Source organism: Cinclus cinclus, chromosome 1 (assembly GCF_963662255.1).
Source record: "Cinclus cinclus chromosome 1, bCinCin1.1, whole genome shotgun sequence".
In the NCBI taxonomy this organism is placed as follows: domain Eukaryota; kingdom Metazoa; phylum Chordata; class Aves; order Passeriformes; family Cinclidae; genus Cinclus; species Cinclus cinclus.
In genome coordinates, this window is record NC_085046.1 from 136,142,763 (window position 1) to 136,169,304 (window position 26,542).

Genomic DNA, 26,542 nt, shown 5'->3' on the forward strand with positions numbered 1-26,542 from the left:
AATTCAGATTCAATGTAAGGAAAAAGAAATTTTCCATGATTGAGGTCAGGCACTGAAACAATGGCCCAGAGACAGTCTCTAGAGACAATATCTCCATCTTTGAAGACGCTGAAAGTAGACATGGGCCCAAGCAAATTACTGTAGTTGACCTTGCTGTGGACACAAGGCCCCCTGAGGCCCCTTCCAACCTACATGATACCACAAATCTAGGATTTCTTTTAGCAGAGAACATAAGATGGACCATAAGCACTTTATTCTGTTGTAGCCTTAAATATATAGAAATGTAGTGAACATGTAGACTTCTATGTTAAAGAAGCTTGGAGGAATCCCTCTCATCCTGTCTCTTCCAAATCCAGCTAAACACCATTCTGCTTCATAATTCAAGTTGATAGTACAGGAGGCTGTTTAACTCTTTGGTCATCTAGCAGTACTCCTAAATACTAAAAATTTTTAGAACTGCAATAAAATGAATTAAAAATGTTATGTGGTTTTAATGTAAATTAGTCATATAATATGAAAATTAATTATCATGAGAAGAAAGCGACATTTAAGAAATGGGAAAAAAAAGCAACAAATCAGCCTTAAGCTCTATTTTTTTAAAGATCTCAGAACAGAACATGATACTTCTATTAGTAAGATAACACAGTTTCATTTCCATTACAAAGATAGATTAAACAACGTACTTACTGTTGTTGAATTAATCTTTCATTAAAATGCTTTCTCAGCTAAACATTGTATTTTTACAAGTATGATTTCTTTGCAGTTCTCAACAAGCACCTCAATTGCATACACAGTTCAGAGCCCAGAGGCAATATTTAACTGCAAAAATTTCAGTCCAAGAAAGAAACACCACACTCTAAATTTTGGTATTCTTTAAGAACTATGGAAATTCAGATATGGAGGAAGCAAGTTAGTAGGCTGATGTAAGTCACATGCCCATACCACATTCTTCTTTCCTTTTTTCTTTTTTTCTTAAAGCTACTATAAAAATTAAGCATGACAGAGAAACAGCAGTCTAGGTCATATTTTTTATTCACTCTCAGCAAATGAATAGTCATATTCTCTTAATGTAAAACTGCCTAAAATTAGGACAGCAGCTCAAGATCCACAGAATTTCAGAGCTTATTATAGAAAGGAATATATTCAATTTAATGAGGGGATTAAATACTTTCATTTATTGCACAATTTGAAATGAAATGCTTATGCACAACACAAAGTACCTAAAAAAGAGGAAAGGGGACAAACAAGAGAAAGACAGGACTTTATGGAGTCTTTAATAATGTTCTTGTTTCCATGGAAACCCTGCCAGTGTGCTTGATAGAAACCTCTAGGGAACTGGTGATCGCATAATGCTTCCTAATTGTTTAGTAACAACCTCTTTTATATTTAAAGTGTAGATCTTCACTTTGTACCAGACGTATATTGCCAAAGAAGGGAACAGGATAAATTTCATGAAAGGAAGAACAGTACAACATGAAAGTACCCTACACAGAAGAAGAAGATAATGTTTTTGTTGGCTAACACCAACTCTACTCTTTCACGTTTTAAATACATAAAAATATATTTAAGTATATATTTTAAAAAAGACATCAAGTAATATAGATAGAAAGCAATTCCATTTTTAAGAGGCAATAGAATATAAAGTGTTCCAAGGGGCCTTGTAAGAAAACCTCTTAAATCTATTCAAGCTGAATTGCATCCAGCCATCTAACACATTTGGTATCAAGACAATCTATGCAAACACTGCAGCTTTTTTGTTTTAATAGAACCTCAGTGAGAATACTCATTCATCCATCTGAATATTTGGTAGAAGAAATAATCTGCATATGCACATATGAACGTACTAAATTTTAGATTTGCTTCCTGTATGAAAAACACTGCATTATACACACTGAACCTAAAATTGCCATCAGTGGATTTGAGTCTGAAATACAGCACATACCACCTCTCCAGGCACTTACAAATAGATGACTGAGGCCTGTGCCTTGGGACAGGGCTGTCCTGATTCCTTACTTTCTTTATTTGGGGTAACCTGTGGATCAGTCTTATTATCAGATGAACTTTCATACTTGTCCTTATTAGCCAGCTCTGCAAAACAGTCTTTACAGGCTCCTCATTTTCAGATTCTCCATAAGGATTCAGTTCGCATAGGCCTACTTCACTTGTCAAATATTTGTTCACATTAAATACTGTCAATTGTTTTCAGAGTTTCTAATCTATAGTTACAAAATAAATTTCACTGATGTTTGCAGCCTCTGGGCAGGGATTGTTACAGGACCTTTAAATTATGTGTTGACTGTTTACATACCTACTAGAAGTGTCTGTGACTTAATCAGTTCATTTATCTTCATTTGCTATTTGAGTTTGCTTTAGATTTTGATACAAAGATGAAATGGTCATTTAACAACATGAAATCTTTGGAAGAAGCTGTGACAAATGTTATAATTAGACATGAACAGTTTATCTTCACAACTCCCTAAATAAATAGATGATGGGGAGAGGAACAAATGAATTTTTGTCCCAGAATTCCATATTATTTCTCAAATGTACAAGTTATATGACAGACATCATTAACTTCATGAAGATTTTTTGTTTGTTTGTAGGATCTTAATGATTATATTTATATCTTCACTTTTTACATATTTTTAAGTATGTAAAATTTATTAATGAACTGAAAACTTTTACCAAACAGAGATATCTGATCAGTGTCCAGAAAAAAATGTGTTCTCTTAGCATGCTAGAGTTGCTTATAAATTTCAAGCTATTCTTTAAGTATATCTAAATATTGATGGCAAAGCTCTTTGCTAGCAGTTTCTTGATGTGGATCATAGATCTTTCAGACTGTTACACAAATGATTGTACAAAAATTAAGAATAAAAGTTGGATCTTTAGAAAGATTGGAAGAATGAAATTCTGGGGATGATGGAAAAGGGACCTGTTAGTGTAATTATTTGTGCACATTTAGAAAATCACTTAATTGGACTTTCTATGTACTACCCTAGCCAGAAAATGGCTGAAATGCACCAGAATCTACTAAGCCTGCCAACTCCTGTGCTGACATTGTGCAGATTATGCATTAATTTATTCTAGGACTAGAGGGCTACAAAATCACTATTATCTGTAAACCATTTCCAGAGTGCTGGCACAAAGCGGATAATATGCAGCATTGGAATTTATGTCTGAGAGGAAATTATTTGGCTAATAGCAAGATCATTATAACACCCTTGTTCAAAATGGCAGGTAGTCTTACAAATAGCAGGGTAGACATGAGACACAAACAAATATAATCAAAAAATAATTGAAATTAGAATGGTTGTAAGGCTATATGCAACAGCACAAAACAAACAGAATTAACATGCAGTGTCAGACTAAGCAGGTCATGTTATGTGACACATTTGTCTGGCTCTTCTATGCCCACATGAATCTTTGGTCAAGCAGTTTATCTAAGGTTCTAGGTGGTGAGCAGAGGTAGCTAGTATTCAAAATGGAGAAACAAGGCATGGAAACAAGAAGGTGCTATCACAGAAATGAAGAAGAGACTGCAAAACCAGATTACCTTGTAGCTTTTCAAGTAAACAGAGCCTGGAAAAACTGTAAAATAATTTCCCTCAATGACTAAACTTAGAAATTATATCCAGAATCTTAAGAACTAGATTACTGCCGTTGAAAAAATATTGTTTGCAAAGCAACATTAGTTTATGATAAGTAAAGTAATTTTTTGTATTCCTTGTGGATACCCAGAGTCAAGAGGCAGAAATTTGACAGAATGAGTGCTTGAAAACTACGCTTTTGAAAGACAGATTTGTTTGCAGATGCCTATCATGGTGGATTTACATACACTTTTCGAGTATCATCTTAGGAGTTCTGTAAAAGGTGAAATGGAAAAAGGGACCATGGGTCCAACATATAAACTTAATACAGATTTGTACTAAAAGGAAAGGTGGGTAGTGAGCTTCCTAGATAAAGTCTTTGTTTACCAAAATAACATATATATCACCCTTCCCAGTATTTCTGTTGTAGCATAATCCTTTGAATCCCTTCATTTTACCCACCTCCTCTGTTATTTTTTTTTTGCCTCTTACCATCATCATTTAATTCACTGGAACCTGGGGAAGTGGCTGTAAAGGTTCCTGGTGGAAAAGGACCACGGGGGCACTGGTTGGACACAATCTAGCAGTGAATCCAGGTGGCCAAGAAGGTCAATGACTTTCTGGCCTGTGTCAGCAATTGTGTGGTCAGCAGGACCAGGGCAGTGACTGTACCTCTGCACTCAGCTCTGGTGAGGCCACACCTTGGACCCTGTGTTAAGTTCTGGGGCTCTCACTGCAATAAAGACATTGAGGGGTTGGAGGTGTCTAGAGAAGGGCCATGAATGGACTGGAGCACAAGTCTGGTGAGAAGCAGCTGAGAGAGCTGGAGGTGTTTAGCCTGGGGAAAAGGAGGCTAAAAGGAGGCATCACTCTCTGCAATTGCCTGAAAGGAAATTATGGAAAGGCAGATGTTGGTTTCTTCTCCCAGGTAACAAGAGATAGGACCAGAGGAAATTGTGTCAATTTTCACTAGAGGGGGTTTAGGTTTGCTATGAGGAAAAATTTCTTCATGCGAGAGGTTGTCAAGATTGGAGTAAGCTTTCCAGGGAGGTGGTAGAGGGACACAGACAGCAAGTCTTTATGATACCTAGGTAGTGATAGAAGTTTCTCTCAGGATAGGTCAGAAGGATATATCCCTGCTCCAAATACAGTGTCAATGTATTGAGGCAAAGAAAATGTCACGCTGAATATTCTCCTTTACCTTCTCAACACACCAATGTTACATGGAAATTTCACCTTATGCTGTTTTTAACTGATATGTAACTGCAGGTTTTTACATAATGTCCCCGTAGCTTATGTACTATTCAAAACATATTTGGTAAATAATGATGCAGAAAGAATGAACAGTCAAAACTAAAATCAATCAGCAGGAAGCTTGCCACGGCAAGAACATGAATGTTCCCTTACATAGCTATATGGTTGTTTTAAGGAGAGTCCCAGTTCAGAGGAAAAGTCAGATATCATGTCTGAAACATGCTAATGCTGTTTTAACAGTAGCAGTACGCTGAAGGACCAGCTAAATATAACTTAGTAAACAGCATAGTCAGTGGATAGCCTAACTAATATGGAAACCTCCAAACCCCCTGGAAAATTGTGCTTCAGCAAATGCTCCAAAATATGGCAGTTATAATCTAAAAGTCCATTGATATATTTTTACAATGTAAATTTATTAAACATCATTAAACTAATTTTTTCTTGTTTTAGAAATGAGAGAAAAAAAAATTAATGGGGTGTCCAAGGTTTTTAATATCACCTTCCTTTAAAAATATTAAAAAAACCTCATAGAAATGTAGAAAATGTTCGGTGAAAAAATACGTTCCTGCTATGATTCTTAGACTTTAAGATCTATGAAACTTATTTCCTTAGTTTCTTCTTAACTTTTTAATGCTACTAGAATAGTTACTAAATTCAATGTCTGTCCAAGGAAACTACTTAAACTTTGTGGAAACCTAAATTCCTACACTTACCCACTACATTGTTTAAATGCAATATGGTAGCTTAATTTCCAAATACAAGTAACTATGAGTATAGAGAAAAATTCTTACTGAGGAATAGAAATAACTTGTTTACAAATATCTGAAGCTCCTATATTTTTTGGAAATTATGAATGGATAGGTTCCCCATAGAAAAGCCATTTCAAATTATAATACACTTTTCAGAGTGTAGAAGATCTCAGTCTTAGGTGCAGTTTCTTTATTCTTACATAAAAGGAATGGTTAAATTGTCATCGTGAAATGTTTGAAATTCAGTCCAAGGAGCATGGAGTGTACTCTGGTCTCTTTAATAACTACAGTTCTTAAAACAACAGTGGGAAATTACTACATATGTGGAAAGAAAACACCTGGTTTACCAAAGCTTTTTGGACAAACAGAAAAATGTGTCACTATTGGGAATAAAGTGGAGAAAAATAATGTAAAAATCATTAAAATGGTTGGTGTTTTTTCTCTATTTTGGCAATGAACTGATTATATGGCATGCAAACAGCTGCATCAGTAAAGGATTTTGGGAGGGACTTCTTTTTGTTTTAAATTAAAGAGAATTATCCTTAGCATAAAGAAATGCCTTTTAATTGGTGCCTACCTACAGAAGTAAAAAAAAGCAGAATTACAGTAATCAGATTGTGTCCCACATATTTAATGAAAATATCTAATTTATTATGTCTTTAATCTGATAATTATAAGGCTGTTATATAGTGAAATGAAACACGCCTTAGTGTGTCAATTATACATGACTGGAATATCCAGCCACTCTTCCAGGCAGCTCCAGATGAAACAGGATCAAAAGGGGAGGACCTTGTTCTACTGATACAGGATTGTCAGAAGAAAAAAATATGTGAAAGGAACCATGAATATATTTACCATATGTTGAATCTATGTTTTATTTTCTGATTATAGTTGAGTGCATTTCTATTTATTAAAAAAGACAAAACAACAAAAAATCTGCCCAAGACTGTGATCAAATGTTAAATCTGTAATAACATGAAAAATAGTTCCCAAAAGTGCCATTAAACCATGGCTGAGTGTGAGACATATGAGGCTGCCTTTAATTTAAGGCAAGAGTTTACAGACTCAGAAAGCAAGTCATAAATTTGAAAAATGGGAGATCAAAGTCTCTTTTAAGAGGTCTCTTTAAATAGTAGAAATTTTTATACATACACATAGATGCTATAGATACTTCTTTTTCTTGCACAATTGAGGCTTACTTGAGGAGCTACAGTTGCCTTCAAAAGAGGATAATGGAGTCACCATGCACCTAGACACAGGGAATGACTGGACCTACTGTGGCTGCCTGGAACATTTGGAAAAAGCAAATGCTTGACAAGTCACTTTGCTGACTTAGCTGTATTTAAAATGCAGCTTTGCAATTAAATGAGGAAGATGACAGCACCCTGGAGTTATTAATCTTTTACTGTGACTAATGCATAACTGCATATCATCCTGGATAGAACTGACTTCTCGGTCAGGAAATTGGGAAAGAAAAAAATTGTCATTATTGTACTTGAGAATCCAGAGAGCCAGCTATTGATTATTGTGCTGTCCATTCTTCTGCTTTTACCCTTTAGGAGTGAAGCAGTGCTCTTAATCCATTTGCTGTACCATTTATGGGTGATAAAACCTAGCTCAGTGAGTATCAGTCATTTTGATTTGATTTACTCAGGTGATGGAAACCTAGTGTTTGTTAATGATTACAAAATTTGACTTCAGTTTTTGGCGCTCCTAGTGGAAACGGAACACTTTATAAATCCTTGGTGTATGGGTAAAACACACATGACTTAGATAAATGACAGAAACCCTTTCTGTCATGGAGCTTTCATCTCCAGTTAAAGTAAAATTCCTGAATGTTTGCTCATGAAGTTACAATCATTATTGCTACTAAAAAACCTCTGATTTTAAGTCATGTTCAGATAAACAAAGGTAGAAAATAATTTTCATAATTCTTTCAGTTTGACATGAAGTAACCAGTACCTCAGCATTTTCATTTGGTGCTCAAAGATGCAGGAGGACTGAATCTCCAAATACTGCTTTTTCAGTATTTGTATTAAATGAAATAAGAGTAAATGAAGAGTTAAACCACAACATTTTTCCTTTTTACTTCAGATAGAAAATTGGAATTTGACACCACATTTTTGGCCAGCCTAGAGATTTATAGATTGCAGTAAATAAACACCATATTATTCTGGGACTTATGCCAAATTTGTCTGCTGAAGCCCTTTAATTTGTGCCAAAAGCGCTTTATTCCATGGACAATAAAGAAGGATAAAAGCCCTGCCTATGTACCTGGAATTCAACAATTAATATTTTGAAAAATAAAACCAAACAAACCAAATCAACCCACCAACCAACCAACCAGCAAGAAATCTAAAGCCCAAACATTTTTCATTAAAAATGTTATTTAAAAACCAGAACATTATTTTAAAAGTGGAACAAGAATTAAAATAACCCTTACAGATTAACTGGGTGAATAACTGGACACATCCAGAGACTAGAAAGAGCATGCTGTAGCTATGAGCTGCAATCCATGAAGCACAAAAATTCTTTGCTAGACTTTGCTTACCGGGGCCCAATACTTCAAAAGAAAGCATGAATAAAGTGAAAAAAAAAAATCAAGAGGAAATTAGCATTACTAATGGTCTCATGAGTTGTGAAGTAAGATAGCATTAGTATTATAATAGTTAAAGAAGACCAAAACTAAATATGTAAAAGGAAATTGCAAAGAGGAAGAAAATAATTGGTTTCTAATTAGCATAGGTGCAAAAGCGTATATGGGGTTGGGGGGAGGTGGAAGATAAATGGATGTTTAAATTTTAGAGGGAAGAATACATGTGAAGTAAATTATAAAATTTCTTTCTAATAATATTACATACAGAATATAGAAAACCATTGCCTTTGGAAAATGGGAAGGTTTTTAAAAACTATCTGGATAATTACCTAGTGGGAATAAATCTTGCAGTGGAACGGTAGTATAGATTCTTTAAGTTCTTCTGAAATCTTTACAGTTTTCATACTGCCTTATTGCCTTTTCAATAAGAAACAGGAAGGTTAAAGTGCATGAGAACTAAAGTGTGGGAATTAGAGTCTTTCTTGAGCTCTTTAAAGATCACTTCAGACCCTTCCTCTCTCTTATCCACCAGTGCTTAACAGACTGACAATATGAGTTCCTTGATTGTTCCAGTGTTCTCTGATCCTGAACCACAAACCCTTGACCAGCCTATTCTGCATCTCTGTCTTCTGAGAAGTTTGCATACATCCTTTGTTACACTCCAACCCTGTGAGCTGTCCTACTATCTCTGTTTTTCCAACAATGCCGTTCTTCTGTGACTCCTGCTTGTGTCCCAGGCTGACCTGAGGCAGGTATGCTTTCACCTTGCCTTTTCATTTCTGATGTCACCCATGTGCCCATCATTCTGCACCCTTTGTTAATGACCCCTGTCCACTGCTACCTGACTTAAATGTGGGTCAAAATATCTGTTTCTCATAGATCTTAGTTTAAAATTATTTTCTTTTCAACTTGATTGTGTAAGTATTGATACTGAAAAATATCTGTTTTCCTCATGTTTCTCTAAAGAAGACAAAACTGGGAACTAGCAGGCATCAAAATCAGAAACACTTTTTTTCACTGTTAGTTACACAGTTTTTACAAGTTCTAAGATGTATTAAAAATTTTAAATATACATACTTAGAATTATATCACAAAAGAGTATGAAATATGGGGGTATGTCTATTTTGCCATGTCTCAAGAGGAAATGGCATCAAGTTGTCCCAGAGATGATATTAGGAAAAAAAACTTTGCTGAAAGAGTGGTTAAGCATTTGAAGAAATTTCCCAGGGAGGCAATGGAGTCACCATCCCAGGAAGTGTTCAAGAGGCATCTGGACATGGCACCTGGGGATATGGTTTAATGATGGTTGATGGTTGGACTAGATAATCTTGAAGGTTTCTTCCAACCTTGATGATGCTGTGATTATGTGAATTATATAATATTTAATATGATATAAAATCGTCAAAATGAAAAACAAGAGGGAACGGTAACATGAAGAGAATTGATGCATAGCTGCACACCAGGAAATTTCTTTCTCTGAACTGTAAAATTCCAGCCAATTCAAAGGCATTTGTATTAGGAAGGTTAAACTGATTAAGCAGCTAGTGATCCTAAACTCTCACAATTAAAGTTTCTGACCTCTTCTCAGTTTGCCTCAAAAGAACCCAGATTTTACTTGATGATGTAGTGCAAAGAGAGCTTTACCCATGAACTGTTTTGTGCAGCTAAGGTCACCTCCACTGACTGACAGAAATGCAAAAGAAATTTTATGTGCTACACTTGTACAGATCTAAAATAAAAGGTTTCTTCCTGAACAAAACTCAGAAGGCCATCATACAAGATGAATGTGTTAACAAAACAGACTGGTTACCTGTATGTTCATTACAGTCAGTTCTGCGAGAAATTAAATCTTTGCTGATAGAATCTTTCATACACATGTAGCATTTTGATACATTTAAATGCCCTTCCAGAGTTGAGAGGATTTAAGGAAACTTAGTTTTAGCCTCTGAATTTGCAGAAGTCAGTAAAAAGATTAATACATTTTGTGGAATTCCAAATTTATTTGAGTAACACAACTGCATCATCTTCAGACTCCTTCATCAGCATACAATTGTAAATATTGGAACTTAAAAACAAGCTACAGTTTTGAAAACCATCCCACAAGACACCAAAAAGTGACGTCTTAATATTGAAATAAATCAGGAACACTTCAGGTAATTATGAGAAGAAGAAGATTAATTAATGCTTAAGATGAAAATTCATGTTACATAGGTGAATCAGTCTTAAGGCTATGAAAGATGCAGTCTTAGACAGATGTAGTCTTGAAGAATGCTAAAATGTCATGCTAGAATTTTAGCAATGAAATCTTTCACCTGAAAAAAACATTTCTGGCAATCAGCTACTCTCTTGAGAAAATATTTGAAGGGCTTTAAATACTCCCCAGAAAACTAATTTGCTATGACTTCTGCCTTCAAGATGTAATTACAACTGAGTTGCAAATAAGGATTTGCAAACTGATACCAAAATACTGAACAATATTTTCACAATTTCCATTTATATCCAGGTAAATTCTCATTTTAGGTGGAAACTGAAAGATATTGAAAGTTTTATCAAGCCATAATTTTAATAATGTTAGGAAAATATACTAGTCTGTTTAGAAGCCTATGGCAGCCAAAGGTGTTAGATTAAGCAATTTAGTAAATTGAGTTAATGAACCTGGGATTTACTAGTAATTACTTTCAAAGTATCTTAAATTATTTTACAAATATTATTTCTGCTAATTGATAACTATGAAGGATTTATCCAAGAATGCCAAATAGAAAATGATCCTTAGAAGAACAGAAGGATGATAAAGGGAAACAATTATCCTGCAAAAGCAGAATTTGCTAGTCCAAACTGGGATTAAGCTAGTTGTACATTTAACAACCGTCCTCTTAGAATAGTCTTTAGGTGTTTCTAACAAATAAAGAAAATAGTTTTAAATCAGATGGGAAATATTAAGTCTTTGTAACTGATGATTCTAGTATTGTGCTTTTATAATAAGCATCGTGCTAAACCAGTATTTTACTTTTCCAGGTTCCTTCTTCTCATTCACTCATCTGGATTGATCAGAGCAATCTTTACCCCTTTCAGCTTCAGGTATAATTCTCACTGCTATGCTGCACTTAGTGAAAATTTTGTGACACAATTTCAAAAGCGTATGTTAACATTAACAACTAGCACAACTACTATGTCCTTTGTTCTTTGCTAAGAAAAAAAAATTAAGAAAACAGGAGATAAAAGCAGTGTTTCAAGATTTTCATAAACAACCCAACTGACTTCCACACACTTGTTTAAGTCCTAATTCCCACCTTTAAAATGGTGGGATAGAAGATTTTGGTATTCAAGAAGTTTTATTGTGTTCAGTACTGGGTTAGAATTCTTGAATTAAAAATCTGATCTTTCTTTTTTCCTCTTCATTGCCTTTATGAATTGCTATAGCAATCTTTTGTAATTAAATTTGATCTTATTGGTACTTTTTCTGTGGAAAGTAGCAAGATAAGGCATTGCTATATCTGTCATTTCCTTACTTTGATGTGAACTACAATTTTTCCCAAACGTTCTCTTCCTAGAATAATGACATATACTTTCTTTCTTCTTTAAGCAGAATTTAATTTATTAGAAAGAGTTAATTTCCATTTATTTCCCCAGTCCTCTGTATACTGTTTGGAGATATAGTGTAAGAAGTTTGTTTTCCAAATTAACATGGTTACTGCACTGAAGAGTTTAAATTTCTTTGACGTATATACTTTTTCATTCTGGACTATATCACACCACCTGAGGGTTAGCACTCTGCTAATATAAATTCTTAATGCATGTCAGAACTCCCTCCACTACTGATAGGAATTAGTGAAATCACATAAAAAAATGTGCAAAGCCAAACTGTGTAAACCAAATGGAAGTATGACTGATATTCTGATTAATATTCTGATGTGGAGATTTATATTTTTAAAGAAAGGACAAGTAAGGTCAATATTTTAAGATATCCAAAGCTTTGAAAGTTAAATCCTGTTTAAAAAATAAAGTCCAAAAAAATGAATTCTATTTTATTAGAAAGGGTTAAATAGTTAGATTAATTTCTAAAAATTTGTAACTTTTTTCAAGTATCATTTCTACTACAGTAGCACATCATTGCATGCCATAAATTTTCCCATGGAACCTGTTCTCCAGCCATCCTACAAACTTCATTATTTGACCATCATTATCACAAATGAAGAGGTATAGGTTCTAGACATTAATTGATTGTCCACTCTCGTGAATAGTGTTGCCTTCTTAAGAAGTATGTTCAGTGTTAGATCATTATTATTGCTGGAAGATTTTCAGTGAGTTATGAATGCATTTCATAGACACTATATATGTATCAGTAATGCTAATATTGTTTTTATTATTAATGCAATAAAACTATTATATTTTAGCACTTGTGTTACAAATATATGGTAATTCTAATATGGTAAACGTTTATATTTCTCTACCAATTTCCTGATTTATAGTACATCAATTATGATTTAAAATAGCATCATATAATTCAGCAAAGTTTTACCACTACTTACAATGATAAGAAATCCGTGGTTTTCATCACACATTAAAATTCACATGGGGATTGACTGCTTTTCAGGCTCATGCTTTTTTTCTTCCACACAGCAGACTGTGCATTTATGTCCCTTATAGTGAGTATCAGGTACTAGCCTGAGAATAACACTAATATAAAAGAAAATACAAGTGTGGTAGGGTACAGTAGTGAGCAATTTCAATGCTTTTCATAGATGGAAAATTTTGATTCTATTAGTATAAAAAAATACACATTTTAAAGATGGTTTAAAAAAAATAACTCGCAGAGCTCTTTTATTGCAAAAGTTCAAAGCAACAAAAGATATTGTATATTTCATTATTCAAAAAGTCATTCTGGGTATTATTTTGCAGATCTTCCTCTACCCTGCTTGAAAGCACACAGCATGGTACTTGAAAACACGCAACCATTATTTTTGTATTTCAATAAAATAGTAGATATTTTTCATCATTTCTATGCCCCAAAGAATCTAGTTAATGTCTCTAATTCTAGGGTGCAGCATTGGCATGTGCAGACCATTTATATTTTTTTAAATAACAACCATAAATGTGTTAGCCATTCTAAGCCACTGATTAGTTGTGTCCCAAAAAGGATCTGTGAAACAAGCTCTGAAAAATTACTCATTTATAATTTCTTATATATAAATACATAATTCTAGAAAATATTTTTTGTTTTCAGTTTTCTTAAATAATCCCACATGTTTCTTATCCAGACTCGTATAACTCTACTGGGGCTTTTCCCAAAAATAAGCAAGAATAGCTATTTGTGTATAAGAGCTAGCTTCAGGCAGAAAACTGCTCGTTCCCCAGGAGATGTAATTTATTCCTGCTTTTAAGTTAGTGCACTCTATTTTCTTCTGTGTATATTGTCAGCTCCAGTAGTTAATGCATTACATGGCATCAAGTGAAGTACTTTGACTTTATATCCTGCTTTGTTCTTTCCACGACCTACAAAGACCAGCTTATAACAAAGACACAAAGGCAATCATCTTATTTTACTGCTTATATTACTAGGTTCTATTTGATATGATTTTGTAAAATCATAAATCCATCTGCAACAAGTATATCTGTCTGCAAAATTCTTACACTGCTATATGATTATATCTTGGTAATTATGTGAAGTTTAATTCTAGGGGTTTTTTTGGTTTTTTTTTAAATCCCATACTACTCTATTACACAAATAAACAAAGAGAAACATTAAGAAACAGTGTATTGGAAGGTCCACAAGACAATTTCATTTAATTTGAAGTTACTCTCTGCTGTATCTGACCTAAAACTTACCTCATGGAGTTGAAATATGTATAGTCATGTAACTGTGTACTTACACAATTATACCAGTGACTTGCAATTAACAAATTTTTCAGTCCAGTGGGTTCTGCATAGAGGGAATGGCAAAATATTTAAATAGTGAGCTGAATATTCTAATTCAATTTGGCACCTGTTAGATCTCTTTTAAAAATAAGACCTCATAACTATCTCAATTCAGTTTATTTGGAATAAATCCACTGAAGAAGAAAAAGGAATTAAGTATCTATAAATATAGGTCAAAATAAATATCTCTTTACAAGTCCATATACACATTTATATTGCAAGGGAATTACAGTATTCCCAGACTTGGAATTTAGTATGAACCTCTTCAGCCTTTTACCTGTCATGACAATATATGCAAGAAATAGCTCAATGTCTGCCCAAGTAAATAGTAAAAAAACCAGAAATATATTTTTTCAATGGAAAAAGATGAAGCTAGTCAGTGGGTTGTGCACTTCTCTGATCGAAATATATGTTCATTTAGACAAGTAGAAAAACAGTCTCTTGTTGAAAATACAAACAGAATTTTTATATTGACAAATATTGTAGCTATATGTACAGACAATAGGGAAAATATTTCATTAGAGCATCTAGGAATACAAATACATCTGTGTTCTGCACTTGAAATTTCTGAATTGTAAAAGAAAAAAAATAATTTTAGAATGGTGGTTTGTACAACACCCATTTTAGCATGGAATAAGAAATTTTTAGAAGATATAAAGGTCAGAATATTTTCTTGATTATGAAAGTGTCTACTTTTTGCAACCTTTATATAATTAAAATATTATATATAAATATGGCATTATTTATTACCCTAAGTAAATTTTTTCCCACTTGCAGGATTATGGAGAAACTTGAAGCTGCAACATTAGCTCAGGAATAGGTGATATAATTAAGCTTCTGTCATATTTCATGGTTAAAACCAACCTTATCATAAATAATTTTTCAGGGGAGAAGGTTTCATTTAAAAACTAGTCATGGACTGTGCACAGTATAATTCAAAGCATCACAGAACCAGTAAGTTTAGAAGGCAACACAGTGGGTGATCTGTTCCAAACTTGCTACTCAAGCAGGGTCAGCTAAAGCACACGGCACAGGATTGCACCCATCAGGACCCCCAGGTCTTTCTCCACAGAGCTGCTTTCCAGACCAGCCCCCAGCCTGTACTGCTCTGTGGGGTTATTCTTCCCCTTATTTCTATTCCCCAGGTGCAGGACTCTCCACCTGCCTTTGTTGAACTTCAAACAGTTCTTCCCTGTCCATCTTTCCAGCCTGTCAAGGTCTTTCTGAAGATTGCACAGCACTCAGGTATTGGCTACTCCTCCCAACTTTGTGTCATCAGTGAACCTGTTGTGGAGGCATTTGCACTCTTGTTCAAGCCATTGATGAATAAGTTAAACAACACTGGGCCCAGTATGGAACTTTGAAGGACTGCCAGTGACAAAACTCCAACTAGACTTTAATAGACCTCTGTCCACTCATCCATTTCCTTATTTTCTCTATCAGGATTTTGTGAAAGACAGTGTCAAAAGCCTTGCTGAAGACAAGGTAGACAATATCCACTGCTGTCTCCCCATTGATCCAAGTAGTTGTTTCATTGTAGAAAGCAATCCGTTTGGTCAAACCCGCTTTACCTCTAGTGCTAAATAAATCTAAATCCTTTAGTGCTAAATCCATGCTAAATACTTTCGGTTGCCTTCTTGTCATCCATATGGACACAGATGGCGTTCAGAATGAGGTGCTCCATCTCCTTTCCAGGGATTCCAGTGAGGCTGACTGGCCAAGAGTTCCCCATGTCCTCCCGCTTGCCCTTTTTGAAGAGCAGGGTGAAATTTGCTTTTCTCCAGTCCCCAGGCACCTCTCCTGATCACCACAACCTTGCAAAGATGACTGTGAGTGACCTCACTACAGTGCCCAGAAGCTCTCTCATGTTCGCATCCTGTCAGGGCCCATGGACTTGTGGATTCGAGTTTGCTTAGGTGTTGTCTAACCCAATCCTCCTTCACCAAGGGAAAGTCTCCCTTCCAAGACTCCTTTACCCTGGTGTGTGTCAGAGAGCCCTGAGGGCTGATCACGTCAGTGAACATTGATGCAAAGAAGGAATTTGAGAACTCTGCCTTCTCAGTGTCCCCTGTTGTCAGGCCCCCCCCCTCCATTTACTAATGGGCCCACATTACCCTTTTGTTTTCCTTCTGTTTTTTATGTGTTTTAAGAAGACCTTCCTGTTGTCCTGTAGATCCTTTGACCAGATGTAATTACGGATGGGCTTTGGACTTCCTGACCTCATTTCTGCTTACTCTGACTAGCTCTCTATATACATTCCGTGTGGCTTGACACTGCTTCTAACTCCTGTGCATTTCCTGATAATGCTTGAGTAATGACAGGAGTTCTTTGTTTATCCATGCAGGTCTCTCTCCCCCTTTGCCTGATTTCTTGCTCATCGATATGCATTATTATTGGTTCTGAAGGAAATCATCTTTGGATATCAACTAGTTCTCTTGGACCCCTCTTCCCTGCAGGGTCTGTTTTCATGACATTCTTCCAAAAACATCCCTGAAGTAGTTAACATCAGCTCTCCTGAAGTTTATGGTTGCAGTCTTAGTTGCTGCCCTGCTTCCTCCTTTCCTGATACGTAGCTCCAAATTTTCATAGTCACCGCAGACAAGGCTACCCCCCCAACCTTCACATCTCCAAAAAGGAGATGCTGTTAATATGAAGTTGAGCAGCTCACCACTCCTTGTGGGATCCTCTACTACCTGTGACAGGAAATTGTCACTAGTGTTTTTAAGGGAACCCCACAGACTATCTGTGCTTTGCTGTGTTGCTTCTCCAGCAGATGGCAGGGTAGATAAAGTCCCTCATAGGAACCAGTGCCTGTGACTTTGAGGCTGCTCCAAGCTGCCTGGAGAAAGCCTCATCCTCCTCCTTCACCTGATCAGGCAGCCTGTAGTAAGCACCCACAGCAGTGTCAAATTTATCAATCTCTCTTTCTCTGATCTGAACCCATAAACTCTCAACTTCCTCATCATCCACACCAAGGCAGATGTCAGTACATTTCAAGTGCTACTTCATATAGAGAGCAATTCCACCACATAGCTGACCACAAAAAATTAATACAATTTATATTTTATAATTTTGTTTTTTTTCACTTCTAATAAATCTAATACAGAAACATTGATTTAAATTTATTTTTATATTAATTTAATTTATTTTAACATATTTTAATGAATACCAAAACATGCATGTGAAAATCTTTGTGCCTTCAAACAATGTTCAGTTAGAAAGAGGATATGAAATAAAGCAATCATAAAATATGTCTTCTGATTTTTCAATAAATTCTTATGGAGAAAAGTAAAGGAATAAGAAGCTATTTAAGTAATAACTCTTTGCTTTATTAATAAAATCTGGCCCAAAATATATAACTTTATAAAAATGCAAATATTGGTATAATTTAACAAATTAAAAATTAAAGCATTTAGTAGGATGTCCTGTATATATGCTTGTGACATTACAAAACACTGTTGTTTCCAATTAAATTCCTCATTTTGAAACATCAATCCATAGTAATCACATTGCTAAAGCACAAGCAGGACCTCTCCCTCATCTCTTCATTTAAACTGAAGGCAATGTAAGAGGAATGATCTAAAGTAATAAGGGAAAAAAAACCTCCTCAAATTTATTTTTCTGAGTTACAAGAGGCAGACGAGAACATCACCAGACATCTATTATCTTGTCTACTGACTTCTAAGTGTGCCTCAAATTCAATTTTTTTCTGAAACGTAAAAATAAAACCATCAAACAAACAATCCTCAGACTAATATTGAATAAAATATACTTTCATTCTTTTCTTGATGTTTTTCTTGCTTGTGTCAGGATCCTCTGTGTTAGATGTAATGACCTTTGTTAGGGAACAATAAGACATTTATCACAGGAAATCTTTAAGGATGAGTGTTTAGACAAAGGGTCCCCATGGCAAAAAATGAGAAAGAGATAAAAGCTCATTACTCCATTATCATCTTTAGCAACCTTTTGCAGAATTCTGTGTTGGATAACTGTATTAGGCAAAATTAGGAGAGATTCATTTGGATAGAACCACAAGGGTCCATTTTATATGTAAAGTTCGATCTTTCTGGCATAAAACATTGACTCATAGAAGGAACACTTGAAAATAGTTGTCTATTTTTCTTTTATTGGACATGGCCCAAAAATAACTTAATAGCAATTTGTGCATTAAGTCTTTTAGCCGTTTTGTTAAGACTTAAATCAAGAACCTGTCACATTCTTAGATTATTTTTCAGTAATTTTTAAACCACCACTATTAAAATATGTACCTTGGTTTGTTTGGTTTTTTTTTGTTGTTGTTTGTTTGGGGTTTTTTTTGCCTTTTTTTTTTTTGGTTTTTGGTTTTTATTTTTGTTCATCTACTTTTACCCCTTAAATTCCTCACTGGTATTGATTAAGGAACTGTCTTCTCAAAAAAAGTTTTCCTTCTGCATGAGTTTCTGCAGTAAATCAAGCTGTTGTCTTAATCCTCTTTAATATAAACAGAAAAGTTTGAGTCCTCCAGTCTCTAGACAAAATGACAATTTTGAAACCTAACAGAACTTGTTTCCTATTTTTCTGAATCCTGTCCAATTTTTTAACTTAATTTTGCCTTAAGAAATGACACTGTGCAAATAATGAACACTCTAATTATGAGTTAAAAAAAATGTTTTTCATATTCTCATTTAATAGTCTTTTTACAAACTAGTAATGTCTAACCACAGGGCTAATGTGGGAGTTTGTCATTCCAGTTCAAATTTACACAGTATATTTCATCTCCCCTTGGAGCAAAACCAAAAAAAAAAATCCAATGATCTCCTGAAAAACGTTGTATCAAAAAGAGGAATGTGTAACTCATTCAAGAATAAAATTTTTATGCCATTCATTTCAAAATTGTCAGATTGAGAATTTGAGCAAGGGAACCCATTAGACTTCGATTTTGTTACAAATGTAAATCTTTTGCAAGTTAACATATTCTCATAATATCTTTTGCATTCTCATCTCCAGAAACAAAATTTGGATATGTGCCTTGATTTTATATCTCCTTCATTATTAGCTAGCATTTTTCTGGGAAGTAGGAGTGGAAAATTCAAAAGTTATAAATCTTTTTACTGGAAAATAGTATTATTAAAAATAGGTTTGTAATTTTTTCAAGACCACGGATGAACATATTAAATAGTTCTAAGGCAGGAATAGGAAATGAAAGTACAGTATTTCCAATGTCATACTTTTCTCATACATAATTAATTTTTAGCAGTGCTGGTTAACCATGTTTTAACCAATCTGTATTTATTAGAATGGTAATTTCAGCTGGAATGTTTTTGTAGCCTCTGCAATAGTTCATCAGTGTTTTTAGAGAAATATAAAGGTTGAATTTTGTAAAATTAACCTTTGAATCTGGAAACTGATCCCAAGGTTACCTGACATATTGTCTTTGGTTGTTATAGCAGTGATAGTGCCTTCATTTTGTCAGCATAACCTCCATTTGCTGCTCTGCAATCATTATTTATCCTTAACAATATTTCTCTTAGGAAATAAGATTTGCTTGCAATATAGGGTTCCCTACTACTGCTATATTTCTAATATGAGCAAGGGAAAGAGATTTGACCTACAATATTTGTTCGAATACAAAGAATAACCTATATAGAAATCTTAAGATAATCAAACCTGACTATCAGTGAGGTAAGACCCTGTAAGTCAATTGCTTTGGCAGTTTCATATTTCTGTTTGCTCAACAGCCAAGCCACTACTAGACAAAAAGTCAGTTCTTAGGAAGCACTAACAGATACCAAATCTACATTCCCAAGTATGCTGTAGATAGACATTTATGTTCTAGTTCTTATTACATAACTTATATTTTTTAAAAAAATGATAACTATAATTTTAGTAAAATATTGACCTAAAAATTAGTAGTTATATATGCTGAGATACATCATATATGTGAGCAAGAGATCAAAATATTCAAAATAGTTAATCATAGTTTAAAACTTAATTAATACAGAGATTTAAAATTATTAATACTAATGTGTATATTCAAGAACATGACTGTAGGATTTGTCTTACCTCTACAGATAGGAACAGGGAAATCCCACGATGCTGTACTGACAGAGTTGGCTATGCAAGTAAGCTGTGGGTGTCCATCCAAAATATATCCAGTCACACAACTGTATCGGATTTTGTCACCAACATCAAATCTTGTACCATACAAAACACCCTTTGGTGGAACTCCAGGATTGCCACAGGAACTACTCTGTAATTCTGGAAAAGATATGTATTTATGACTTGAAATATTTTTATATTTTAAATGTTATTATAGATAAATGTTTCATTTAACTTAAGAATATAGAACACAAATTCAGGCAGCTTTGGACAAACAGTGTGTTTTCATGGATATGATGGAACTCTCAACACTGAAAATCCATTGCTGACTTAGTGTATTTTATATTTGCTTAAGTACCCACAAATCAAAAAGCAGATGAAAATAAGCATGAGGTTTACCTTAAAATCCAGTTATCAATATATTAATGTAATTTTCTAATTAAACTGATACAAAATAAATCCTTACATAAAAACAGGAAGCAAAGCAACTTGATATATTTCTGACTTTCAAGATATACAAATGCAAAACAATAAACAAAATTACAATACAAATGTGAAAGAAAATTAGATTCAGATTGAACAAAAGGTGGAAGAAAAAATAAAATTAATCAAGGCAAGAGATAATTTTAAAAAGCATAAGCCTGAGCATGATCAGGAAGTTGTTTAGATAAATTCTAGACAATGAGGAAAATGGATGAGATACTGTGGGTAACTGCTTTCAGAGCAAAGAATTAGTTAATTTAATCATGTGAAATATCACAGGTCTGGGAACTTCTTCCATAATACAGAGCTTTAAACCACTGAGAATCCAAAATGACTCATGGACACTCTTAGTCTGATCTCTGGGGCCATTAATTAGAGTTCAGTTGCTGTAGCTGGTACCCACACTTCAACCATCTACCCTTTTGACTGGTGTTTCAGCATCATAAATAGCTTGATTGCAACATATTCAGTCATTTGCTGCCAAAGCCCTTTAGTTAATGGACTTTAAAACAGATTTTGTGCAAGTGTGAACAAAATGTGTTTCATAATCTCATCTTGAGCTCTTCAAAGCTTGTACCAAGTATATTTATCAGCCTAATGCTAATGGGGAAGAGGCAAATCTGGTAAACCTGTATGAGGATTAATTCCAAATTCCCCTAAACTAAAAAGGAAAATTATGGAAGAAGAGAGGGTTATGTATGTATAGTTTTAATTTATTTTCCTGAATTCTATATGACTAAAACATTCTTCAGTAGCCCTGATCTGCTCATGAGTGTATGCACAAGATATTTAAAGCTTAAAGGTGTTAAAATGTGTTAACATTTAATAATAATATTAATAATAATAATAAATAATAATAATAATACTAAAATGTGTTAATATTTAAACTGTTATAGGTTTCAATTAAAGAAAAAATATATAAATGCCTATTAAAATAATCAGTATGTTCTCCCAACATTCATTACATTCTCAAACTTCAATGTTCAGAACTACCAAGAATCTTTCTAGACTACTACTAGATTTCTGATTCTAGCCATGAAACAAAACTATGTAACAGTTATTAAAAGGTAGAATGCACTGTAATCATAGATTCGTTCCCTATATTTCCTATACATATATAAACACAATACATAAAATATATGCTAATAATCAGTTGACTTGCAACATCTTATTCACCACTCATGTTTTGATGTGAATATGTTAAATATGTGTGTTAGTTGCTGGTGCCATTGCTGCTACTTGCTGCTTTCTCTTACATAATAAACTGTGGGTTTGGATTTGACTTTCATTACCTTGCACTATGACACAACACAGAAGAAAGCAGCCTACCTCACCTTGGTCACTTCGAAGCTCACCTAAAGAACTGATATTTTTAGCACTGCTTTACTGAAGTGTTCTAAGCTGAAACAACACTCTCTTGCCCTCAAATGTGCTTGCAAGCTCTACAAAGAAGGCAATGCTACAGCTACTCCTGTATATTTGTACAACGAAAAGAATTTCTTTGAAATCCTCTAGCAATTTTCAAGGCTGTTTGATTTGTTATTTACCGTCACAACATGTCAAAATGAAGGTAAGAATATCATCCTGTGGATTTTGGCTATCATATGAATCATATTACATTAACTTGAAAACTTGGCCTGTACACAGTGCTTTCATTTTCAACCTCTCCCAGAATTTGAAGTCTTTCAGAAGCCTGTCTCTCTTAGGGTTTTGTAAAGAGGTCACAGAAAGATACCTTGTCCTTTGAAATAAAGAATATAAAGATGAGCAATGTCACTACCCAAAATTGCTTCCTTCACTTTTACTGCTGTCTCACCAAGAATTTCCCACAGAAGGCAATTTATTCTTGTGAAATTACATTACATTTTAAAGCACTAATTAAAAATCACCCTCCTTCTAAAATAAAACTAATTTTCCACTTGCAATACTACACGATTCATCTAAAAGGAATTCTTGGCATTTTTCATTAACTTTCTAACTTTATGGAAGTGGCCTGGGAGTATGTTATACTTCTAACCCTTCAAGCCATTTTGTTCCTGATTCTAGATAAGAAGGGAGAAAAAATAAATTGTACACTTTAAAGCATATTAATTTATTCTGTGAGTATTTTCATTTTGAACATCTACAAGTGCCTTATTTGGGGATGAGAAGGAGATAATTTACCAAGTGACTGCATTTCTCTTCTTTTATAGGTAGTATTTTTCTCAAACTGAATGTGACACTGTACTACCAACTCCCTGACATTTAAAGCTCTGGATTGTTACCCTAAGATTGTCATCTGTCAGGGAACATAGGAATTTCCAAACTAGATTGCAATTTTTATTCAGCTCTGCTGAATTCTCTGTAGATTCTTGACTTCAGAGACAGTTTGATAATCACTAATGATATGAAGGGTGGAAAAGTATTTCCTTTTAAATTTGCTGTCTTGTAGTTTGGATGAACTTCTCCTTGTTCACAAAGTCTGAAAATAAGTATAATTGAGTTTTTATAACTTCCCACTCTTTTTTTTTTTTTTTCATTTTTGTGTATTATTTCTCATCTCCTTTTCAAAGCAAGCTGCCCCAATTGTTTCAATCTCTCTCCAAGCAGGAATTTTCTCTGTCCTAGATTTAATTTTGTAAACAAGGTATGTATGAACATATTTGCCCTCTTTGTTTTTTTACATAAATGCATAATGTTAAAACATGAAGCTTAAAATATCCTTCAATGCTATTCAATAAGTTTCTATTGAATTAATTCTTATTAATGCCAGCGTAAATTCTGTTAAAAAGCTGTGGGTAAAAAGTACCTGTGAGAGTTTCTGCTTTGCAGGAGTGGACCCACTCCTTTAATGACTTTAATTAGGAGAAATTCAGCTCCTTATAGATACTAATTAATAAGATATTAAATTTAAATAGCTTTAAATTTAATTTATTTCTGACATTTCTTTTCAAAAAACAAGGCTAGCAGAAATTTAGACTCTCTTTGTCAGCATTCACTCGGGGGAAACAAATTAGAACCAGGTACGGAAATTTCAAATTTACTTCCTTTAATTCAGATTTTAAATCAGGAATGTTTGGGGTTTTTTTTCCTGTTATGATATTTATGAAATCAGGAGTAGCACATCCTCCCTATCCTTCCTATCCTCACAATCCTCATGTTTAAACATGAAATTTATAATTTGATGTCTAAATATACAAAACAGTTATTTTCACATATTCCAGTAATAAAGGCATTTGTCACAGCGCTGCATTCCATTAAGCTTATTTATGAATACTAATGTCCTTTGCACACTATTTTATTATAAAATTTGCAATATAAATAATTTTTTATTTTTAAAGTGTTGACCCATATATTTTCGTAGTTTTTGTTGTAGCTATTGCAAATCATTATGATCCCCTTTTTCCCAAAATAAAGTGAAAAATACTGTCAATATGTGCATCTTCATGAGTACTCACTTATATAAAGACCTATGTAATATCCCAACACAAGCTAATACTTGTTTCATGCATTACTTTTGAAATTAAATTGTCCTAGTATCCTTATCCTGCTGGTTTGGATATCTCTCCCTATTATTGTGTGGTACCTGTCCAGGACTGTTTACTTGTGACTACTACTCCAAACAGTAATTCCTCTGCCGTGCAAACATGAATATGAATATGTTACTCCAGGGACCACTCGAATTGTCATTTGGGACAGGATGTGGTGTACTGGAAATATTAGAATATGTCTGTACATGGATATCCCTTGGAAAAGCTGTGCATATGTACTTGGACTTACTGACAAGCAAGAATGCTTTGGTATTGAAGGCTCAAGGCTGAGATCAGACGTGCTGCATGCAGTGTGTCTGTGGCTGTAGGAAGAGCTGTACATTCTAAAGGTCCCAAATACTAGGACAGGTGATGTCCACAAAAAAATAAAAAGTAACCTGAAATTCCCTTGTCCAAAATGCATCTATATTGGATCTTATAATAGTTTATTTTAGTTGTCCATTGTTTTCCAAAGGTTTTATAAACTAAAAAAAAGTAATTTAGACACCTAGCTTCTAATTCATAACATTTTGCCTTTTTTCCCCAAAACTTATATTTTGCTTACTTTCTATTCTGTCCTCATTCACATTACTCTATGTAAGCATGGTCTAGATTAAAATCCAATAAGGACTAGAAAAATTAACTGATGAGTATAGGAATACTGTTGTCTTTCCAAACATATTGAAATACACATATACATGCATATTTCACTTGAGTTTACAGAGTGAAGGAAACCGCAAGAAAAATTTGGTGTAGGTAATATAAGTGCAGTGAAGGAGAAAAATATCAAAATGTCCATTTCACTGCACAAAAATGTAAGATTCAGAGAGTAAAGACATGTTAGAAATTAATGCTTTGAAAAATCTATCATAAACAGCACAGATATATTAAGACAGTTGTTGAATTTTAAAAATTCCCTCCCCCAAAATCCAGGTCTTTCCTTTGTAGCAGTTCAACAACAAAAATGGTTATCCCTTGATTCCACCAAATCAGTCACCTTAAGATGCAAGTGCAGAATGAAGAGTCACTATTCTGAAATTCAGTTTTGTTTACAACAGTGACAGAAACTCTTTGTCTAGCAATCTAAACTTCTCTCAAGTTTTACTTTTAATTTCTGCATTTTTCTGGATCAGTCAAAAGAGACTGTCATATTCTGGAGTCTAACTATAAATAGTCAAGCAAGAGAAAGTGTGAGAAGTTTTGGGGTTTTTTTCCCTCCCAAAGGAAAAGAATGTTTTTTTCTTTTCCTGTGTAATTGTTTTTTCTTGATTAATATATCTGCAATAGTAACCTCACTGAGGGTCTCTACTGTTCACTAAAGATAATACAGCTAATCACATTGCAATTTCTTACCTATATTTTAATGAATGACAAAATTTTGCTTTTTTCTTCCTTTTGAGATTATTTTTCACATCAAAAGATGACAGAAGACCCTGTCTTGAAGGAACTTTCAGTGTAGATTTTTTTTTTATTGAATTTGATTTTGTTTCTAAGTACACTGAAACAATCACTGGATTTGTCTTCCTTGACAGTAAGACAAGAATGTTTCTATTTATAGCATGAAGTCATATGCTATTTTAATAGGAACAAACTTGTTTCAGCATTAAGTTAGAACTGCATTAACATAATTCTTATACAAGCAAGGGAACAGCAAGAAGAAGTACAGAAAAAACCGCCAGGACATGTGAGGTAAACAAGGGACAATTACAATACTATAGTCACATTAATACAGTGAGCATGAAAAATGCCCAGGGTTTTCCCTTCATATGCAATACAGTTTTCAGGATATCTGTTTAAATCAGCTGCAGATGAAGAACAGCACTAGAGCACTAGAGCTGAAGGATGTACAAAAAAACAATAATAATAATAATAAAAAAAAAAAAAAGGCAGCCACTAACTTAACCACAGGGCAGCATAACCTGGAACCAAGTGAAACCAACAGAAAGATGGCTGCATGCTTCAGTAGATATGGTTAAATCTGCTATTTCCCCACCAGGCACTCTTCTGAAGTGCTACCTGAAGGGAGTGACAGGCAGGCAATACCAGATAGCTAGCAAAGCTATACAGTTAACAGCACCAGCCACGCTTACTTGCCTTTACCAAATTCCACTTGAGCAGAGCTTTAGCTGCAGTAAATTCCTGCACAGCTATTGAGGGCACCTATTGAATCCTGAGTATGGCTGGAAGGTAGATGCATGTAGTGCATGGACTGAGGAAGACCACTAGAAGCAACATGAAGTTTTGGCCCGGATGTAGAGTTGCAAGTATCACAGAGATTGCTGCATCCATGCTATTATGAAAATATTTAACTAAATCAGTATAATTTGAAGCCTGAGATGCTGTATATGACACGTGTGATGGTTGTTC

The 26,542-nt window shown here is 34.2% G+C and overlaps 1 protein-coding gene across 3 annotated transcripts in view; it reads right to left on the bottom strand.

The window, feature by feature from the left end:
• CSMD3 (CUB and Sushi multiple domains 3) overlaps positions 1–26,542 on the bottom strand; it is a 590,741-nt gene that overhangs the window by 414,177 nt on the left and 150,022 nt on the right. For all 3 annotated transcript variants that reach the window (XM_062491358.1, XM_062491350.1, XM_062491342.1), the window contains exon 4: positions 20,148–20,342. In XM_062491358.1, coding sequence (XP_062347342.1) covers positions 20,148–20,342 — 195 coding nt within the window. The remainder of the gene's footprint in view (positions 1–20,147; positions 20,343–26,542) is intronic.